Genomic DNA, 22,463 nt, shown 5'->3' with positions numbered 1-22,463 from the left:
TACATGAATTTATCACTGCTAATAATAAAATGCTGCTGGCTCTGGTACTAAAACACCTGTTTTCTAAAACGATCAAATAAATTACCTAAAAAAGTGATTTATAAAAGTCTGAAACCGAGCAAAATGAACAACATTTGGCCAAAGGCTGAACACCAAATACTAACTGGGCAAATACTAATTAATTGTGTTGGTTTTAACACGTTTTAGTGGATGGATGGATGGATGGATGGATATTAGATTATTTAACCAAGATATTTATATGACTGCACCTGTTTGATTGTTTCACTATTAATAATGGTGGGGTTTATAATTAATGATTTTAAACTGAACACTATTTTTATCTGTTTATTTATTTTTTTGTTTATTTCCAGAGCGCTGTTTTTGCTCCATGTAACAATTTAGTTAACTCCTTGTTGGTGCAGATCAGAGCTGTCCGAGCCAGTTTATAATGTGAGACCATATGTGTTTTAGTCTTGCTTTCATTTTTTAACCAAATTTTTAATATACCACCATAATATACACCAATAAAGCACAGTATGACTACTGAGATTAATACTAGTAAAGAAGAAAATTGACTTTAAGGAAAAAAATGAAGGTATGTGAATCCAAAAAAAACCTCAAGTGCAGTCACTGCACATACCATCAAAAACTTTATATTGATGGCATATAATAACTGTCACTCATCAGAACTACACCAGGAAAGGAAGAGCGAGAGTTTCCTCTGTTGTACAGGATAAGTTCATTTGTTCCTTCATTGTCTGGTCAGTTGACATAATTACAGACAGTTCATGCTGCTGTTATAGATTTGGCCACCAGGGGGAAGCAGAACCAAGGATTTAAACCTGTGTCACCTGATATATATATATATGTCACACAATATATATTTATAGACTTAATTGTACTTAAAACATATTGAGAAATGTATAAGTACGCTGTAAATATACTAACAGATTTACGTCTTTACTTAAAATATATATTTATATATATATTTATATATATATATATATATATATATATATATATATATATATATATATATATATATATATATATATATATATATATATATATACTACTATGAAGTACACTTTCAGTTTAGTGTAATTCAGTATACTTCTAAAATACTTATTTCCAAATATACTTTTGTATATTTTTTAGCAAAGTGTGTTACAGTAGTTGTACTTGAAGTACAATATATCATGTAACTTTTTAGAAAGTAAATTAAAAAATATATTTACATATACATATATATATATTTACAGTATATTAAAACATATTTTATACCCAACGAAGTACACTGGAAGTGTGCGCCTTACAAAAAACAGGAACAAGAAGCATGTATATTTGTACTGTAATGTAAATATATCACATATATATTTAACATCAATTCTTACTACATGTCTATTATAGAAGCAAATGATTCCTGAACTCTTTCAACGGATTCATAGAAAATGAATGAATGAATGTATTTTTTTTGGTTTGGGAGTTTTTATAGTGTTTATAGGAGCAAACGAGACCCAAGTAGGAATACAAAAACAATCAAAAAGTGAGTTTTACATAATATGACCCCTTTAAATATATAGTTTATGTTTCTAAACGATTATGAAGTGCACTGGTATTAATGTATTTACCCTGGAAAAAAAAATATATATATATATATATATATATACTTAATTGTACTTAAAACATATTAGAAAATGTCTAAATATGCTGTAAACATAGTAACAGATGTATGTACTTACTTAAAATATATTAAAAGTACATTAATATTATGCTTTCATCATGTTTTGAAAGTAAAAAGTACAATATAGTGTATTTTGATTAAAATAGACTACTATGAAGTACACTTTTAGTTCTAATTAGTATGTAATTCAATACAGTTCTAAAACACTTATTTCCAAATATACTTTTGTACATTTTTTAGCAAAGTGTGTTAAAAAACATCTGTTACACAAAAGTTCACTAAAAGTGCAATATATATATATCATGTAACATTTGTAACACATTAAAAAGTGTAGTACAGTATATTAAAATATATTATTATACCAAACAAAGTATACTAGAAGTGTGCTACCTACAAAAGAAAATAGATCACATAAATTTAACATCAATTCTTAGTACATATATTCTAATAAACCTGGTGTATAATAAATAGTGATACAGCTGTAATACTCATTATTAAATATATTAGAATTCATATATTATGGGTTTACATATATGAAGGAATTTAAATGTTTTAATGTTACATAAGTATACGTTAAGTTAAGTAAGACTTTTGTACTATTTTTATACAAAAAAAGTAAAGCTTAGTATCCTTTAATCCACTTTATTTATTCAATAGGGATAGAAGCCATTTCTATCATGGCCCCAAATGTTTATAGGCTAAAAATAGTGGATTTTACGTAGAATTCGGCTTAAAATAATTAGAAGTAAAGCTGATTTTAAACAGGAAAAGGAGAGAATATGAAGGAATCCAGTGCTATTTAGTGCTGTTTAGGTTTCCACACTATTAACAGACACTGACTCTACTATGCTAACATGCTACGCTAACAGAGCAGGCTATGAATGAGGCTATTTAGTTAGCGTTCGTTCCAGAGACAGACCACAGACTATCTGTCCTTCAGTCTAATTTCTAGTGACTGCAGCATTATTCACACTGCTGACACACAAAAACTGCAGATAAAAAAAGCATGAAGCAAAAAATAAAAAAATGGCCTACTTTAGTTACGTTGTTACTGTTGCTTAGCAACAGAGGGGACAACACCTCATAAAAACAGCCCTTAAACAGGCCTAATGAAGACCACAGCTATACATATATATATATATATAATGTAAATTGGTCATTAAATGTGTTCTGATCTTCAAGTCACAACAATAGACAAACACAGTCTGCTTAAACTAAAACCACACAAACAAATTATATATTTGCATGGTTTTATTGAACACAACTTGTTAACATTCACAGAGAGGGGAGGAGAGTATGTAAACCCTGAGACTAATGATTTTTCTAAAAGCTAATTGGAGGCAGGATGTGATGAGATGTGATTGGATGTGTTGGTTAAAAAAGCTGCCCTGCCCTATAAAATAAAAACACACAGCAGTGTTGAGTTTGCTGTTCTTAAGAAGCATCGCTTGATGTGAATCCCGAACGAATGCCTCTCAGAAGACCTACGTTCAAGAATTGTTGACTTGAAGCATGAAGCTGGAAAGGGTTACAAAAGTGTCTCTAAAAGTCTTGATGTTCACGTGTCCACGGTCTACAAGACAGACGCCCTACAAATGGAGAAAGTTCAGCACTGTTACTGGAGCTACTCTCTCTAGGAGTGGTAAAGTCCTGTAAAGGTGACTGTAAGAGCACAGCGCAGAATGAAGAATCAATGAGGCGAGGAAGAATCCTCAAAGAGTGTCAGCTGAAGACTGAATACAGAAATCTCTGGCACATAAAAGAGCACTTCAGTTTCTGAATCAGTTTCTCTGATTTTGCTATTTATAGGATTATCTTTGAGTAAAATGAACATTGTTGTTTTATTCTATAAACTACAGACAACATTTCTCCCAAATTACAAATAAAAATATTGTTATTTAGAGCATTTATTTACAGAAAATGAGAAATGTCTGAAATAACAAAAAAAGATGCAGAGCTTTCAGACCTCAAATAATGCAAAGAAAACAAGTTCATATTCATAAAGATTTAAGAGTTCAGAAATCAATATTTGGTGGAATAACCCTGGTTTTAATCACAGTTTTTTTTCATGCATCTTGGCATCATGTTCTCCTCCACCAGTCTTACACACTGCTTTTGGATAACTTTATGCTGCTTTACTCCTGGTGCAAAAATTCAAGCAGTTCAGTTTGGTGGTTTGATGGTTTGTGATCATCCATCTTCCTCTTGATTATATTCCAGAGATTTTCAATTTGGTAAAATCAAAGAAACTCATCATTTTATAGTGATGTCTTATTTTGTTCCAGAGCTATATATATATATATATATAAATTCAAACCTGTTGTAAATGCAGTCGCACCAAACTGCAGTGTGTTATCAGTATGTTCTACTTCCTCAGAGACTACACTGTGTTTATTTCCTGTTTACGACAACACTACTCCAATAATGAGCTGTTATTTACTCCATCGCCATGGCAACCAATGTATCCTCCGAGTAGGTGTTACCCACAGGAAGTGACAGCGTTTCTACAGGACTGCACTTCCAGGCTTTACTTTATACAGTGAAGTGAATACCAGTGAGTCCAGTTTACCACCCTGTTACTTTAACTGCGGCTTTCAGGCTGTGCTGTAAATTTGCTAGTAAGCCTTTTCTGACCCAGTAAAAGTGTGGATTTATTGTGGTTTTGAACGCGGCGCTTTAGCTTTTTGGCTTTTTTGAGAACTGGGACGCACTCCAACAACTACAGGAAACCACATGAACCACCCTCACACCAGTTCACTAACCATAAATAGGGTTTGTGGGACCGACTGGTAGATTAGAGGATTATTTTAAATTGTTCTGTACTGCAGATTAATGCTAAACTCATTCAAACTATGAAGAAAAACAAAGTAGTACCTCTACAGGTATACAGTGAATAGAGAATATTTCAGTAATGTTCGAATCCAGGTTATGAGAAGAAACAACTACTCAGTCACCGCAAAGACCATCAAAAACAAAATGATGATGAAACTGGCTCTTATTAAGATAACAGAATGTTCTGTGATGTCACAGAATGTTGTGTATGACACGTTCTGTGATGTCATGGAATGTTCTGTGATGTATATATTGTGCCGAGTGTAAAGTTTGGTGGAGGGGGGATAATGAGCAATTGCTTTGCTTTGCTTATCTCTTAGCTTCTGTTGCTCTTCAGTACTTTTAACTATTTTTAAATATTCTATTTATTTTTTACTGTACCTTCTTTCGTAGTTTAATTTTTGTCAATAGTCTGTTTAACTGTCACATGTTATACATGTGTTGCTCTCACCAAGCCAAATTCCTTGTATGTGCAACAATTAGAAGTGATTCTAACGCTGATTGTGGTGTGGGGCAGTTTTTTCGGGAGATGGGCTCAGACTCTTAGTTCTCTTAGACATTCTGTGAAAGGAACTGTTAATAATTCAGCAAACCAAGAGATTTTGGACAATTTCATGCTTTCCAGCTTTGTGGAAACAAAAATAAATCAATATAAAACCTTTTTTTTTTGTCTCATGGAAACGGTTGAGGACACCTAGCCTACAGGATCACATGGTACCTTCAGAACTTGAGTAGGTTTGAGGAGGACCTGCACACTATTAGACATTATAGAGCTGGTTTTAATGTTATGGCTGTAAAATTCCTTTCTTGATTCACTCCTGTTGTAACTGTGCAACTTTACACTAAGTGCATTCCATTATAGTGGATTAAGACACACCCACTGGGGTCCAGTTCTTCAGACCCAGTCCCAGCTGTTCTATAAACATCTCCCACAGTTTATAATAAAGCATTCCAGCATCCAGACCGAGGAGTGACTGCTCACAACATATGGACCCGGCTGGTCCTTTACTACAGCCTCTGTCTACATATATGGAAATATGTATGTATGGAAATATATATATATATATATACATCGATTTTACCAAATTGAAAACCTCTGGAATATAATCAAGAGGAAGATGGATGATCACAAGCCATTAAACCACCAAACTGAACTGCTTGAATTTTTGCACCAGGAGTAAAGCAGCATAAAGTTATCCAAAAGCAGTGTGTAAGACTGGTGGAGGAGAACATGATGCCAAGATGCAAAAAAACTGTGATTAAAAACCAGGGTTATTCCACCAAATATTGATTTCTGAACTCTTAAAACTTTATGAATATGAACTTGTTTTCTTTGCATTATTTGAGGTCTGAAAGTTCTGCATCTTTTTTTGTTATTTCAGCCATTTCTCATTTTCTGTTTATGGGAATTTTTGACCTTTCTATCAGGTTAAGGAGTTCAGGACTCAGTTCAGGCCAGTCAAGTTCTTCCTCTACTCTCCAATCTCTCAAACTCAAAGCTCATTCGTGTCTTTATAGACATATTTGCATGATTTGTGCACTTCTTCTCTTTAGTGATAAAACTCCTGCATCCAAACTGGAATTGATAAAAACAGAAGGACCAGTGAGTTTTTAGGCTTTTTTCTCGATCAAATGACATCGCGGCTTTCAGTAGCTCCTCCATTTCCACTCCGTGTTGAGTTTTTAACATGGATCTCCGTGGAAATGCTGTGCCCAAAGTGTAATTACTTTACGGTGTGCAGCAGTGGACAAAAAGCTATTTTATAAAACGCAAGGAGACGAAACTCAGAGATGTGAGTCTGGACAGGACTAAAATTACCGAAGGACCACAAAAAGAGTTTAGAGAAAAACAGTAGATAATTTAGCCTGTAATTAATTATCAGAGGACATCTGAGTGAAAACATGCACATGGTCGTTCTGGACGGGAATAAAATCATAGAGGATAAAAACCCCCATAAAAGAGAGAGAAAATTACCTCAGAACCCCCTGAGAAACTAATCCCCTCCAGATATGGCTTACAGTCAGTCCTTAATCTGATGTTAATCTGAGCTAAAGGCTAAAGCTAAAGCTGTTTCCATGTGGGTCAGCCAGACATCTTCCTGTAGCAGTTTTTTTCTCTTTTGTTTCCAAGAGTCTTTATTTGAAGGTGTAGGAAACAGTACTCACCGCTCTCTGGTTTTATCTGTAATTTCTAATCTAAAGAAAATAACTTTTAAAAGTTACAGAGTTTTATCTGTGTTTCTGTGTCTTTTTCTAGTTATTATGATGATAAGTGTGAATGTGTGGATGTGCTGTAAATGTGTAAGTGTGTAAATCTCTTCCAAGAGATCGGAGATTTATTATTTTTTAAATTTCCATTACTAATTACAATCTGTAAAATGTTGACCAATGAAGAGTTTGCTAAAAAAAAAAACTCCCTATTTAAAATATATATATATTAGATTTTCCATGGCTTTCTTTTTCACAATATACTTTTACATGTTTTTAGAATACAACATGCATTTTTTCCCATTTTTAAGTTCATTATTGTCTTTAAAGGCCTTGACTGAATTGTGTCTACACTAGATTAGTCGATTTTTTGTACCATTTCCAGTAATTTACTGGATCTAAAGAGCTTATATGGCCAAAATAAAAAGAAAAAATTAGGTGTTCTAAAACTTTTGAAAAGTAGTGTATATATAATTTTTTAGTATATATAATGTTTAATTTCCTGCAGTAAATGATTAAAGATGGTATATATACATATATATATATATATTAGTACAGCAGTATCTGATCCTCACTGAGCTCCAGATCTTTCTGTAATCTCTGATCTATTGTTGATTCTGATGGTGAGCAGCAGTTTGTGAAAGTACTTCCCCTTCCCCTTTATAACCCACCCGTTTTCAGACAGGCCCCGCCCTACTGCGCTTGGATTGGTTCGTAGTATGTGCTTGCTTACACCGCCAGCCAATCGTAGATCAGGAGGACAAGAAACGTTTCTTTACACCGTTTCTTAATTTATTTTTATCTTTTTTTTATTATTTATTTATAATTTTAAGTTATACATTTTTTTTCTTCGATTTGTTTCTTATTATCATGACAAATAATCCTGAACAATGCCTTTATAAAATGTATATATTTTTTATATATATATTTATTTTCTTTAACCCTCCTGTTATTTTACGGCTCAAATTGACCCGTTTTAAAGTTTAAAGATAATTTAAAAATAGCTGATAGTATTTTTAGAATAGCCTGAAACTTGAAACTTCTGCTTGTAATAATTAGTGTAATCAACATAAAATATGAAAAATATTTAAAAATCACATATTTGCAAAAACTAAAACAAAATTGCAATGTTATGTTTCAATGTTATATGAAACTATAGTGTTTTATAGGTTGGTCTGTTAAAAGTAATAACGTAATAAAACAAACAAAAAAAGTTTAAACTTACATTTTAAATTTTTTGATGAAAAAAATGGTAAATTATCCTAAATAAATATTTCCTGTTAGAGGTAAGGAACAACATTGCACTAAATATTGATAGAAAATAAACAGTAATAGAGTTAGTAATAAAATCATACTAATAGTAATTATAATAAAAAGAACAGTAAGAGGCTACAGAAAGTATATTAACTGTGTTTTTTTATTTACATGCATTAATAATCCTGCATTGTTCTATATATTGCACATTTTTGGTTAAAATAAATTTATATTCTATACAAAATATGCGAAATGGCAAAACACAAACAAGCTCTTACATCTCTCTCATCAGCTAACTATCCATGAACAGTAGATACAGATTCCTCCCTCAGAAGAAGTCTGCTGGATAATGCTGCTGTGTACTGTGTGGTGTTCTCATCCAAAATGACAGCAATGGTGGATCTTCTATGGAGCTTTCCTTTTATTGTGACATCACAATAAGGGAGGAGCCAAATCTTTGTGATCTTGCTGATTCACAAAAAAACAGATGTTTGGGTATTTTTGGTGTTTGGAGCTTTTTATAGAGTCAGTTGAAACCCAAGTAGAATACAAAAATGCACATATTTGCATAATATGTCAATATATATTTGATATAATATAAAATTTAATAAATTACTTAGATACAGAGATACATACTTCATTCATATTCATTATACTATTATTATTGTTATTTATTATTATTATTATTATTATTATTATTATTATTATTATTATTATTATTATTATTATATTTGTTGGTTTGATTTTGACTTATTTATTACTTTTCATTATCAGACAATGCCAACACAGGGGGTGTGGCCATAACTTATTAAAGCGTGGGAACCAGATAAATAAGTCATGAGCATAATTAAGATAATTAAGTTGTGGGAATTACTTATTAAGGTGTGGAAAAGAGATAATGAAGTAATGGGTATAATTAAGATAATTAAGTTGTGGGGATGACTTTTTAAGGCGTAGGAACAAGATAATTAAGTCATGGGTTTAATTAAAATAAATAAGTTGTGGGGATGATTTATTAAAGTGTGAAAACAAGATAATTAAGTAAAAAAAATACACTACGAATGTAAATAAAGTTGCTACACAAACATGAATTATTTATATTTATCATATTATTATTATCATTAGATATTTTTATCATTATTATTACATTATTATTTATTATTGCTGTTTTTGACTTATTTAGTATTATTTATTATTAGCCCATCAGAACTCAGGGGGCGTGGCTTCCCGGAATACGGGCGGTGAGTTCGCCCCTCCCCCTCTCAGTCACACCCATAGTGAGAGTGCAGTGTTTAGGGCGGATTTTCCTCGTGGGTTCAGTCAGAACCAGAACCTCCACCCGCGGCTCTCATCCAAACTGCAGCCGACCTACAGCCTCCATCTCCGGCCAGCCGCCATGTCCCACACCGTGGTCACCACCCGGACCACCACCACCACCACCAGCAGCTCCTCCGCCGACGGAGGCTTCCTCAACCTCGGCTACATCAGGACTTTCCCCGGGCTGCTGAAACTCGCGCAAGTGGTGAGAAAAACTCACTATTTACTGCTGTTAAATCAGTATTATACTGTACTGAACTATACTGTACTGAACTCTCTAATTACTGCTGTTAAATCAGTTTTATACTGTACTGAACTATACAGTACTGAACTATACTGTACTGAACTATACTGAACTATACTGTACTGAACTATACTGAACTATACTGTACTGAACTATACTGAACTATACTGTACTGAACTATACTGAACTATACAGTACTGAAGTATACAGTACTGAACTCTCTAATTACTGCTGTTAAATCAGTTTTATACTGTACTGAACTATACTGAACTATACTGTACTGAACTATACTGAACTATACTGTACTGAACTATACTGAACTATACAGTACTGAAGTATACAGTACTGAACTCTCTAATTACTGCTGTTAAATCAGTTTTATACTGTACTGAACTATACTGAACTATACTGTACTGAACTATACTGAACTATACTGTACTGAACTACACTGTACTGAACTATACAGTACTGAAGTATACAGTACTGAACTCTCTAATTACTGCTGTTAAATCAGTTTTATACTGTACTGAACTATAGAGTACTGAACTATACTGTACTGAACTCTCTAATTACTGCTGTTAAATCAGTTTTATACTGTACTGAACTACACTGTACTGAACTATACAGTACTGAAGTATACAGTACTGAACTCTCTAATTACTGCTGTTAAATCAGTTTTATACTGTACTGAACTATACTGAACTATACTGTACTGAACTATACTGTACTGAACTATACAGTACTGAACTATACAGTACTGAACTCTCTAATTACTGCTGTTAAATCAGTTTTATACTGTACTGAACTATAGAGTACTGAACTATACTGTACTGAACTATACAGTACTCAACTCTCTAACTGCTGCTGTTAAATCAGTTTTATACCGTACTGAACTATAGAGTACTGAACTGCACTAAACTGTAGAGAACTGTACTATACTGTACAGAAGTAAACTGTACTAAACTTTATAAAACTGTAAAGAACTGTACTAAACTGTTCTGAACTAAACTACACAGTACTGAACTGTACTAAATTATACAGAACTAAACAATACTGAACTGTACTAAATTGTACTATACAGTACTGAACTATAATAAACTATACAGAACTGTACTAAACAGTACTGACTTGTTCTGAACTGTATTATACAATACTGACCAGTACTAAACTGTACTGTACAGCATAGAACTGTACTAAACTGTAATATACTGTACTGAACTGTACTAATTGTGCTATACAGTACTGAACTGTACTATACAGTACTGAACTGTAGTAAACTGTCCATAACTGTATTATACAATGTTGACCAGTACTAAACTGTACTATACAGTATAGAACTGTTCTAAACTGTATTATACAGTACTGAACTGTACTAAACTGTATTATACCGTACTGAACTGTACTAAACTGCACTAAACTGTACTATACAGTATAGAACTGTACTAAACTGTATTATACAGTACTGAACTGTACTAAACTGTATTATACAGTACTGAACTGTACTAAACTGTATTATACAGTACTGAACTGTACTAAACTGCACTAAACTGTACTATACAGTATAGAACTGTACTAAACTGTATTATACAGTACTGAGCTGTACTAAACTGTATTATACAGTACTGAACTGTACTAAACTGCACTAAACTGTATTATACAGTACTAAACTGTACTAGACTGTACTATGCAGTACTGAACTGTACTAAACTGTATTATACAGTACTGAACTGTACTAAACTGCACTAAACTGTACTATACAGTACTAAACTGTACTAGACTGTACTATGCAGTACTGAACTGTACTAAACTGGGTAACACTTTACTTGGATGGTCCACTTGATGGCCTTGTTGACACTCAACTGACATTCAACTAACATTCAACTACATGTATATTAAATGCAACTGAACTGAAAGGTGAAAGTAAATGATTCTCTATTGAGTATAACCCTACATTCAACTCTAATCCAAACGCTTAACTTAATATTTTAGGATTGAGTTTAGGGTTAGATTTTAAGCTTAGGTTAAGGTTAGTTTTAGGGTTAGGTGTAGGGTTAGATTTTAAGATTAGGTTAAGGTTAGGGTTAGGTGTAGATTTAGATTTTAAGCTTAGGTTAAGGTTAGGGTTAGGGTTAGGTGTAGGGTTAGATTTTATGGTTGATTAAGGGTTAAGGTTAGGGTTAGGTGTAGGGTTAGGTTCTTATTTTGAATAATTTACATTCAACATAGGGTTAAGTTACATTTAATCGACATTCAATTCAGTGTTAGTTGAATGTCAGTTGAGCATCAACAAGGCCATAAAGTGGACCATCCAAGTAAAGTGTTACCCTAAACTGTACTAAACTGAACTAAAATCTACTGTACTGAATTAAACTAAACTACAGTACTGAATTGTACTATACATATATAGAGTCCTGTACAGTCCTGTACAGTCCTGTAGGGGTCTGTTAGAGTCCTGTAGAGGTCTGTAGAGTCCTCTAGAGTCATATAGAGTCCTGTAGAGTCCTGTAGAGTCCTGTAAAGGCCTGTTAGAGTTCTGTAGAGGTCTATACAGTCATGTAGAGTCCTATAGAGTCCTATAGAGTCCTGTAGAGTCCTGTAGAGTCCTATAGAGTCCTGTAGAGTCCTGTAGAGTCCTATAGAGTCCTGTAGAGTCCAGTAGAGCCAGTGGGAGGGAAGGTGTGGAGCTCAGGAGTGAGGGATCTGTAACAATGGGCCTCTGTGGGTTCAGGCCGTTGGCAGGCCGGGCCTGTGAGTGTATCCAGTGTGTATTCAGCAGGGCGGTGTGTATTCAGGGTAATGTTTGTGTCCAGAAATGAAACGCAGCTGAATTAGGTCATGGAAAAGTGTCGACCTGCAGGAAACACTCTGTATACTCTGCAAAAATAGAGAGTTAAACCAAGTTTTAACATGTAAAATTAACTTGTTTTAAATCAATAACTCTTATTTTATTCTCTAATAAGAATGTGAGTCTTACTAAGCATTGTAAAAGTGCACTGCAAAAAAAACTATTGGTAAAAACTAGATAAAATATAAGTAAATTGAGACGTAAATGCTTAAATTTATCGGAAAAAATCAGCTTAAAAAAAAAAAAAAAGTATAAAATAAATCTTAAATTAAGTAAAATAAGAATAAAATCAAGCACAAATCCCCTATTTTCTATCTTAAATTTTGACACAACAATCCGAATCACTTGACTCAATACTTTTTGTTCTTATTTTGAGTCAAATTACTTACTTAAAAATAAAATAATAAGAATTACTTAAAATAAGACTAAACAATATAATTATTCCTAAAATACGTAAAACAATCCTACACTTGCACAATGATTAGTAATATTACAGAGAAAAAAAAGACTTGGCTTATATATTCGGCTGCTGTGAGACTTATTGAAGATCTAAATAAAGAGGAAATTCTAACATTAGCAACATCAAAAACTCAGCGTTAATACAGTAATAAAACAGGGAAGTCAGTTAGCCTGCATGCTAACGGCTAAATTATCTAATGAGCTAAAACTACTGGGTTTTTGGTCTGTATTGCTGAATACAGTATATGGATAAAAATCATGGGAGATAAATGTATTGTTTATTTTTGCACAGTAAAAAAAAAATACTCACGAAAACAGTAAATAGCATAATGTTGCTATTATAATCTCAATATTATAAAAATCATAATTAAATAACAAAAAAACAATCGAATTACATTTTAGACATCTTTTATAATGTTTTATAGATTACATTTTTTTTATCCAAATGGTTAAAATCATTCCATAGTTTTGTCCCCTAAATCTGAAACTAAAATTTGTAAACTGACTCTATAAGAAAGGAATTGAGGAAGATAAAATCTAACAACTGACGAGTTGAATTAGGATAATTCTTTGAATTTGTAATAAAGTAATTCATAAATTGCTCTGCGATACATTTTTTATAAATAAATATACAAAACAACAAATTTATATTAATATTACTAAGTTAATATTATAAACCGAGAGAATCAGATGTTATATATACATTTGGTTGCATTGCAATAGAAACACATGCATTGTGATGTTGCTAGGTGGTTGCTGTGGTGTTGCTAGGTGATTGGTAGGCTGTTGCTAGATGGTTGCTGTGGTGTTACTAGATGGTTGCTGTGCTGTTGCTAGGTGGTTGCTATGCTGTTGCTAGGTGCTTGCTGTGGTGTTGCTAGGTGGTTGCTGTGGTGTTGCAAGATGGTTGATGTGGTGTTGCTAGGTGGTTGCTGTGGGGAAATTCCCGTCTGCCCCAAAAATCTCCCTAAAAACTACAAAAAATGCCAGTTTTATGAAAATTTTACCATATATGGCTTCAAAAAGCACGAGCAATGTAAGTCAGTATAGTTCCCACTACCCTGCAAAAGTCTGCGTTTATAATAATAATAATAATAATAATAATAACAATAAGATTAAGAATAACAGTAAGTTGGCTTTTTCAAGTCAACTTATTTAACGGCTGCAGCAGAAGGACAGTAGTCTCTGGATGAGCTCAGGGATGATACTGGGTTTGGTGTGTGTCATGTTTTTAGTGATGAAACAGGAAACTGCAGCTGATGTTACTCAATTAAAGACTCTTAACTCTAAACACAAGGCTCAGTATGAATATATATATAGCTCAGCATGCTAATATATATGTAGCTACGCTAGCTTTTCTAACTAAATGTTGCTGTTGAGCTAATCTGAGCTAAAGGCTAAAGCTAAAGCTGCTGTTTCCATGTGGGTCAGCCAGACGTCTTCCTGTAGCAGTTTGTTTTTTTCCAGCTTCTAAGAGTCTTTATTTGAAGGTATTTATAACAGCAGTAACTCCATCTGTTCCACCACTGCTTTATTATAGACAGAGACTTTGGAAATTGATTTTTTAAAAATATTTTTTATTGTTTATTTCTATTAATACCAGCTGTAAGTTGTTGTTGCTGTTGTTAACCAATGAATACTTTGCTAAAAAATCACCCCATCTTTTTTTTAAACAGTATAGGATTTTTTTTCTTCAGTTTTTCGGATTTTTCCGGTTTTTAAGTTTTTAAGTTTTCCTTAAAGTTCATGGCAGTTTCCTGCAATGTTTTCTACATTGGATTTTGTACTATTTCAGGTTATTGCCTACACCTGAAGAGCTTAAAAAGCAAAAAAAGGTAAAAGATGGGAGAGATTTATGGCCCTAATATAATATCACAATATTTCATGGTATTTTTGCAATAATGATACTCTTGGCGATAAGAAAAAAAACTGAATTACAAATTAAATTATTTCAAGAATACACTACTGCAACAAAATGAAAATTTTATTTTATTATTGCATATGGTACGATATGGTATGGCACACCCCGAACTAAGATATTATTGTATTTATAAAAAAAGTACTAGAATTTGATCAGATTTGTAACAGAAGTCAATGATCCAGAATCCAGTTATGATACTAATAATAATAATGCACTCCATATATCTCAATATATCCAGGATTAAAGTAAAATAAATGATACTGGACAGATATAATCTCTAGTAGATATATAATGTGAAATAATAAGAACAGTGTGAATTTTTCTTTTAATAAAACAGTAAAATGTTGTACCCTGATGTGATAATTAAGGGGTGGTAATATATTTCAGGGTATAATATATATATGGAAAAAAATAGCAGCATAAAGTGATCCAAAAGCAGCGTGTAAGACTGGTGGAGGAGAACATGATGCCAAGATGCATGAACTTGTTTTCTTTGCATTATTTCATTTTTTTCAGCTTTTTTTTGTTAATTAATGTATTATATAACCAACAGTGTAATATAAATTTTGTTTTTGCAGGTAACTCTTCTGATTGCGTTCCTGTGTATTCACTGTGCTCCTGGATGGACGGATCTTTCAGCTTTCCGGTACTTTGAGGTCGTCACATTGTGGTTCCTCATCGCCTTCCTCATCTTCCTCCTCATGTACATCCTCAGACTACAGTCCAAAATCCCCTGCATTAACTGGACCCTGACCGTGAGCTCACTTTTAATCTTTTAACAGACTGTAATACACTACAGGAAGTGTAGGGGGCGCTCTATTATGCTCTATAATGCTCTATAATGTTCATATGATCCACAACACGCTCATTCTGACAGACTATAATACACTACAGGAAGCGTAGGGGGCGCTCTGTTATGCTCTATAACGCTCTATAATGTTCATATGATACACAACACGCTCATTCTGATAGACTGTACTACACTACAGGAAGTGTAGGGGAGCTCTATAATGCTCTATAATGCTCTATAATGCTTATATGATCCATTCTGACAGACTGTAATACACTACAGGAAGCGTAGGGGGCGCTCTATTATGCTCTATAATGCTCTATAACGTCCATATGATCCACAACACGCTCATTCTGACAGACTATAATACACTACAGGAAGCGTAGGGGAGCTCTATAATGCTCTATAATGCTTATATGATCCATTCTGACAGACTGTAATACACTACAGGAAGCGTAGGGGGCGCTCTATAATGCTCTACAATGTTCATATGATCCACAACACGCTCATTCTGACAGACTGTAATACACTACAGGAAGTGTAGGGGGCACTCTATAATGCTCTATAATGTTCATATATGATCTACAACACGCTCATTCTGACAGACTGTAATACACTACAGGAAGCGTAGGGGGAGCTCTATAATGCTCTACAATGTTCATATGATCCACAACACGCTCATTCTGACAGACTGTAATACACTACAGCAGGGGTCACCAATCCAGTCCAGAAAGGGCCGCTGTGGTTGCGGGTTTTCATTCCAACCAGGCACGGGCACACCCTCTATGGGTGGCCACCTGTTTGGGGACTGAGACTGAGGCTGATTGAACAGGTGGAATCAGGTGTGCCACAGCTTTGTTGTAATGAAAGCCTGCACCCACACCGGCCCAATGTGGACAAGATTGGTGACCCCTGCACTACAGGAAGCGTAGGGGGCGCTCTATTATGCTCTATAATGCTCTATAACGTTCATATGATCCACAACACGCTCATTCTGACAGACTATAATACACTACAGGAAGCGTAGGGGAGCTCTATAATGCTCTATAATGCTCTATAATGCTTATATGATCCATTCTGACAGACTGTAATACACTACAGGAAGCGTAGGGGGCACTCTATAATGCTCTACAATGTTCATATGACCCACAACACGCTCATTCTGACAGACTGTAATACACTACAGGAAGCGTAGGGGGCGCTCTATTATGCTCTATAATGCTCTATAATGCTTATATGATCCATTCTGACAGACTGTAATACACTACAGGAAGCGTAGGGGAGCTCTATAATGCTCTATAATGCTCTATAATGCTTATATGATCCATTCTGACAGACTGTAATACACTACAGGAAGCGTAGGGGGCGCTCTATAATGCTCTATAATGCTCTATAAGGTTTATATGATCCACAACACGCTCATTCTGACAGACTGTAATACACTACAGGAATAGTAGGGGGCACTCTATAATGCTCTATAATGCTCTATAATGTTTGTATTGTTATTGTTACAGGAGTTTCTGCACTATGCTGTGGGCACCATCCTGGTCTTTATTGCCTCTATAGTTGCTGCAGTGAAAAGTGGTGGACACTCTGCGCTCGTAGCTGGATCTGTGAGTATTTGTAGAAGCTTATTTGTTATTAGCATATTTTGCGCATTATAAGCTGCACTTAAAATGCTTTAATTTTCCCATAAATGATCAGAGCTTCTTATAATCCGGTGCTCCTTATGTATGAATTCTACCAGTCAGGTATTAAGGAGCATATAAGGAGTTATAAGGGTTAGTTTTCAGTAAAGTTTCTCCAGCACTAATGCTGGAGCAGTATTAGCATTAGCCGCTAACCACAGCGCTAAGCACTAGCTCTTCTGTCATTCAGAGGTGAGTATGCTCCCTCTCTTTGACATGTACTCGGACTCAAAAAGTGGATTCAAAAAGAGAACACTTCCTGTTTCATAAAGAGAAGCCCTAATAACCTTATTGCCCTAACCTTGCAAACAAAATAATTACAGTTTTGTTAACTTGGGCGATAAGAAGGGAACCATGGCAACACCCTTGTTCACTTTGATGTAGGCATCCTTACTAGTACCGCTTAATGCGCTTTATAATCCAGTGCGCTTTATGAATAAAATTAGAGCAGAAATAGACTTGTATTGATTAGGGGTGTGCACTATTAAAACAGCAATGTGCAACATAACAAAATAAATAATAAAACAATACAGGAACAGTCCTGTACAAAATAATAGAACAATTAGAGCCTTAACAAACTGAACTCTATCCTACTATAACAGTTAAACATGAAAATCGATGCTCGAAACCATGACATCATTTCGATCGATTTCGATAAAATATCGAAATCCTGACACTCCTATTATTGATAGTGCGCCTCATAATCCGGTGCACCTTATAGTCTATTCTGCTCTGAGGTTCATTATTGGCGACCTTACGCTGCTCACCACTGCTCACTATACCATAGAGCTGATTGGTCCTCACTAGCTGCACCAAGAGAATCTCATTGGCTAGTTTTTGTTTATAAAGCACTTTCTGGCCATTTGCCAGCTTATATCTCTTCTTTAATCTCATTTAATAACAGTAATTATCAGAATTACTGTAGTGGCTGGATCACCTGACAGGTACCGAGAGTTTTTAGTGAACTGGGAAAATCTGCTTTTAGTTACATTAAAAGCTAGCATTATTTAGCTAACATTATTTAGCTAACATTATTTAGCTAACATTAAAACCTAGCTCACTGGGATCACTGAATCATTTTAAACTTTTAGTTTCTAATCACTATAAGACTGTTTTAAATTAGTTTTTTTTCTATTAGTTTATCTTTTTCGTATTATTTAAAAATTTTATTTATTTTATTCATTTTTATTTATTAATTATTACTTTAATGTTTTTTATTCTAATGTTTTTTATTTTGATTCTTATGTTCTTAGTTCATTATTATTTATTTGATCACTTCTTATTATTTTATCATTTCACTTTACTTTTACTATTGCCTTTTTATTTAGTTTATATTTATAAATTCTTTACATTTTGTGTCAGTTTTGTGTTTTTTCATGGTCTTTTAGAATTTTGTATTTTGCATGTATATTTTATTCATATATATTAAAATTAGTATTTCTTTTATTTATTATTTTCCACTAAATTATTTCTTGTTAAATGTTTTCAATCTGTTTGATGTTGTAAATGCTCTGCAACATTTTTTTAACTTGTTTACCACAGAAAAAATAAAGGTTGATTAATTGATTGAACCAGAAGAAAGTGTGGGAGCGTAACGATTAGCATAGTAATAATGTAGATAAATAAAATGCATATGTATATATTGTTTTACATTTACATATATAAGAAGACACACCACACACAAACTACATGCCATGTTCTTATATACGCTATTTTTTTAAATATCTGTTTTTTTTTTGTAGGTTTTTGGTTTTATTGCGACGTTTCTTCTTGCGATCAGCTTATGGACGTCGTACAAGGTCACTTGTGGCTCTCAGCCAACCAGTAAGTCTTATTCTCCATATATTTATTATATAGAGTTGATAAAAAAATAGAGGTATCGATATCGGTGTTGAAATATTACGTTTTGCATAGTATTCTTTATTAATTACAGTAATAGTTATAGTAAATGAACGCGATTTGTGTCCCATGACTTTTGCCACATCTCAGTGGAAGCTAAAGAATAATGCTGCATTGGCCTCTGAGATATCCTGCATTGAATGTGGATGTAGGATCTGGATTTGTGGGAGGGGCTTGATTGCTAATTCAAATGATAACACTTTATAAACAAATTACATACTGTTGTCATGGACAGAAGTCATGGGACTCCTACATGTTCACTGTTTCTTCTGAAATCAAATCTATTTTAAAGATATTTTATCAATATTTTATCGTATCGTGATACATTTTCTTGTCGTATCGACAATATGCATATCAAAAAATTTCACCAATATTAAAAAAAACACTGACCCAACTCCACTCTATTTCACACAGATTACAGGGGGTGTAAAAAATGTTAAATTATATGATACGCAGCAAAAATGTCATATAAATAATTTTATTATGCATAAAAAAGAGTATTTCAATAGGAGTTTTTTTTTAAGAAACTGCGACTACTGGTACCTATTGACCTATGTATTACTCCGCCACATACAGGTGACCTAGCAATGATGCAGCGCTTACAAGCCAAACAGCGCAGCTACAAACAGAGCAGCAATGGATCTATTTTAATTGGCGGAGTTTTTATGACCTAACAGATCCTATTTTCTCCTCCTCTTTAACTTTAAATCTTTCAATAAACAGCGATAATGGAACTGTGGTATAATCACAATAATACGTAATTCGAGGTTCGTGCTAAAATGCAGCACAGCAGTGCCAATATTTCACAATATAGCACGAACCTCGGGTGTATTATTACGATTATACCACAGTTTGTGTTATTGTGTTTGTAGCTGTGCTGTTTGGCTTGTAAGCGCTGCATGGTTGCTAGGTTACCTGTATGTGGCGGAGTAATACATGGAGAGCTTCGTTTACAGTGCATTGCCTGCTGATAATGGCACTCAAAAACGCCTCTTAGCCAATCACATTGCAGGGTCGGAACTAACTGTTGTATAATCTGTTGTATTGCCCAGCTCTATCAGTTTGTGATTATGAAAAAAAACAAGGGTGGTGTATTTTATACCGTTCGTAACGATATCAGAATTATATCGTAATATTGACAGAAATGAAAAAAGTACGTAATGATATAAAATTTTGCCGTATCGTCCTGCCCTAAGGTGAAAATTTGAGTTAACCTCGCCGCTCTCTAACTGCTGTATTATTGTGATTTTCAGGTGCAGCTGTGTAACAGGATGTGATGGGGTGAGCAGGAATGTTCCGGTAGCTGTTCAAGCGCCTCAAAAGTATTCAACCCCCTCCTGAGTTCTGCAGTACGAGAGATTTTATGTGACGATACTCCTTAAAGCTGCAGTCTGGCCTTAATGGAACTGCACAGCTAAGTAGCACTTCAATACACAGCTCTGGAAAAAAAATAAGAGAGCACTTAAAAATGATGAGTTTCTTAGATTTTACCAAATTGAAAACTTCTAGAATATAATCAAGAGGAAGATGGATGATCACAAGCCATCAAACCACCAAACTGAACTGCTTGAATTTTTACACCAGGAGTAAAGCAGCATAAAGTTACCCAAAAGCAGTGTGTAAGACTGGTGGAGGAGAACATGATGCCAAGATGCATAAAAAATCAGCAAATATTGATTTCGGAACTCTTAAAACTGAAATGTCTCCTCCTTTTTTTCCAGAGCTGTATAAATATTGTAGTTTTATAAAATAGCAGCACAAATATTACATACACAGGTAGTCTGAGACACACTTCAAACAGATTCAAATCTGATTGATCCCTCAGATCACTTCAAAAGCTGGTCTGAAACACATGGTCTCAAAACACTTTAGAGGTGGTCCTTCAAAAGGTGGTCTGAGACTCATTTACTGTAAAAACAGATACAAATCCAATACCTCAGAAAACTTCAGAAGATGGTCTGAGACGCACTTAAAACAGACATGAATTGGATAGCTCACTCAAACTGTTCACTTCAGAAGGTGGACTGAGACGCACTTAAAACAGATTCAAATCAGATTAATTCCTCAAACCACTTCAGGAGGTGGTCTGAAATGCATTTAAAACAGACCCAAATAGGATTGATTACTTAAAAAACTTTAGAAGGTGGTCTGAGACGCATTTAAATCAGAAACAAATCAGATCACTCACTCAAACCAATTCAGGAGGTGGTCAGAGACACACTTCAAACAGATACAAATCTGAAAACTCGAACAGTTTACTTCAGGAGTTTGTCTGAGACGCATTTAAAACAGACACAACTTGGATTAATCTCTAAAATCACTTTAGAAGGTGGTCTGAGACACATTTAAAACAGATACAAATCAGATCAATTACTCAAACCCCTTCAGGAGATGGTCTGAGACGCAGTTTAAACAGACCAGAATTCGATTGATCACTCAAACCACTTCAGAAGGTGATCTGAGACCCATTTACTGTAAAACAGATACAAATCCAATACTTTAAACCACTTCAGGAGATGGTCTGAGACACACTTAAAACATTGATCATTCAAACTCTGCACTTTAGGTGGTCTGAGACGAACTTGAGCTACATATTAATGCAGTATCAGCGCATCCATCTCCATAACATGCATTCAACAACCAAAACTTACGGATTTAATCCAGATATTACAAGCAGAAAGTGAACCGGTTTAAAAGGGCATGAACATTGCAGTTAGCATCATGCTAACTCGTGTTGGCGTTACTGTATAGCTATATTAGCTTTGTAGCTCCAGTGGAAAACTAAAGGTTTTAAGGTTAAACTGCTGCTTTAAGGAGGAGAGTTTGGGATTTGATTTCATGCTGCGGTTTGAAGGAGGGTCTTTGCTGAAGATGAAGATGAAGATGGAGGAGGAGGAGCTCCAGCTTTAGTTTAAATATTGTTTTATGAAGAAGAAGAAGAAGAAGCTGGAGGGTCATTTATTTACTGTTTACACTTATTTATTGTAGAGAATCTGAGTTAAATTCACACAGTCTGTGCTTTTACAGTAACTCTGAGCAGTTCAGTATTATAATTTTTCTACACGATGGCTCTCTGCTCTTAATTATTGACTGAAAATATAAAATTTCCACAGCTCCAGTCTTTCAGTCTCTGTGTTTCTCTGTGTTTTCGGGTGTTGCTTTGTTTAAAACAGGGTTTTTACAGCAGTAAAAACAGTGAAAGGTTGAAGAACCGCTGGTTTATTAAAAGCCTGTTATGATATCTGTGAGGAATGTTGCTGGGTGGAGCTCAGCAGAGGCTGGAGAAAATTCCTGCTTTTAAAAGGGAAGAGTGGAGGAGGAA

At 34.2% G+C, this 22,463-nt stretch overlaps 1 protein-coding gene across 3 annotated transcripts; it reads left to right on the top strand.

The window, feature by feature from the left end:
* Positions 1 to 9,249: 9,249 nt before the first annotated feature.
* On the top strand, positions 9,250 to 22,260 carry LOC103040395 (CKLF-like MARVEL transmembrane domain containing 7). Of its 3 annotated transcripts, none has more exons than XR_007428001.1 (6): positions 9,250 to 9,500; positions 15,343 to 15,519; positions 17,069 to 17,167; positions 18,985 to 19,066; positions 20,395 to 21,346; positions 21,533 to 22,260. XR_007428001.1 is itself a non-coding variant. In XM_022663691.2 (5 exons), exons 1-5 carry the CDS (start codon positions 9,375 to 9,377, stop codon positions 20,406 to 20,408), a joined length of 498 nt encoding a protein of 165 aa, XP_022519412.1. In that variant the 5' UTR covers positions 9,250 to 9,374; the 3' UTR covers positions 20,409 to 22,260. The 3 variants fall into 3 exon arrangements, 1 of the variants encoding a protein (XP_022519412.1); XR_007428000.1 differs by having other exon boundaries at positions 21,409 to 22,260; XM_022663691.2 differs by having other exon boundaries at positions 20,395 to 22,260.
* Positions 22,261 to 22,463: the final 203 nt, after the last annotated feature.

Source organism: Astyanax mexicanus, chromosome 1 (genome assembly GCF_023375975.1).
Source record: "Astyanax mexicanus isolate ESR-SI-001 chromosome 1, AstMex3_surface, whole genome shotgun sequence".
NCBI lineage: Eukaryota > Metazoa > Chordata > Actinopteri > Characiformes > Acestrorhamphidae > Astyanax > Astyanax mexicanus.
The sequence above is the reverse complement of the archived record's forward strand: the minus strand, read 5'-3'. Positions and strand labels throughout refer to the sequence as shown.

Bases quoted from the DNA above. Each gene is read 5' to 3' on its own strand.
- LOC103040395 (XM_022663691.2), top strand. From the start codon at position 9,375: ATGTCCCACACCGTGGTCACCACCCGGACCACCACCACCACCACCAGC. The intron at 9,501-15,342 runs GTGAGAAAAACT...TTGTTTTTGCAG, and splicing joins TGCTGAAACTCGCGCAAGTG to GTAACTCTTCTGATTGCGTT. The intron at 15,520-17,068 runs GTGAGCTCACTT...TTATTGTTACAG, and splicing joins GCATTAACTGGACCCTGACC to GAGTTTCTGCACTATGCTGT.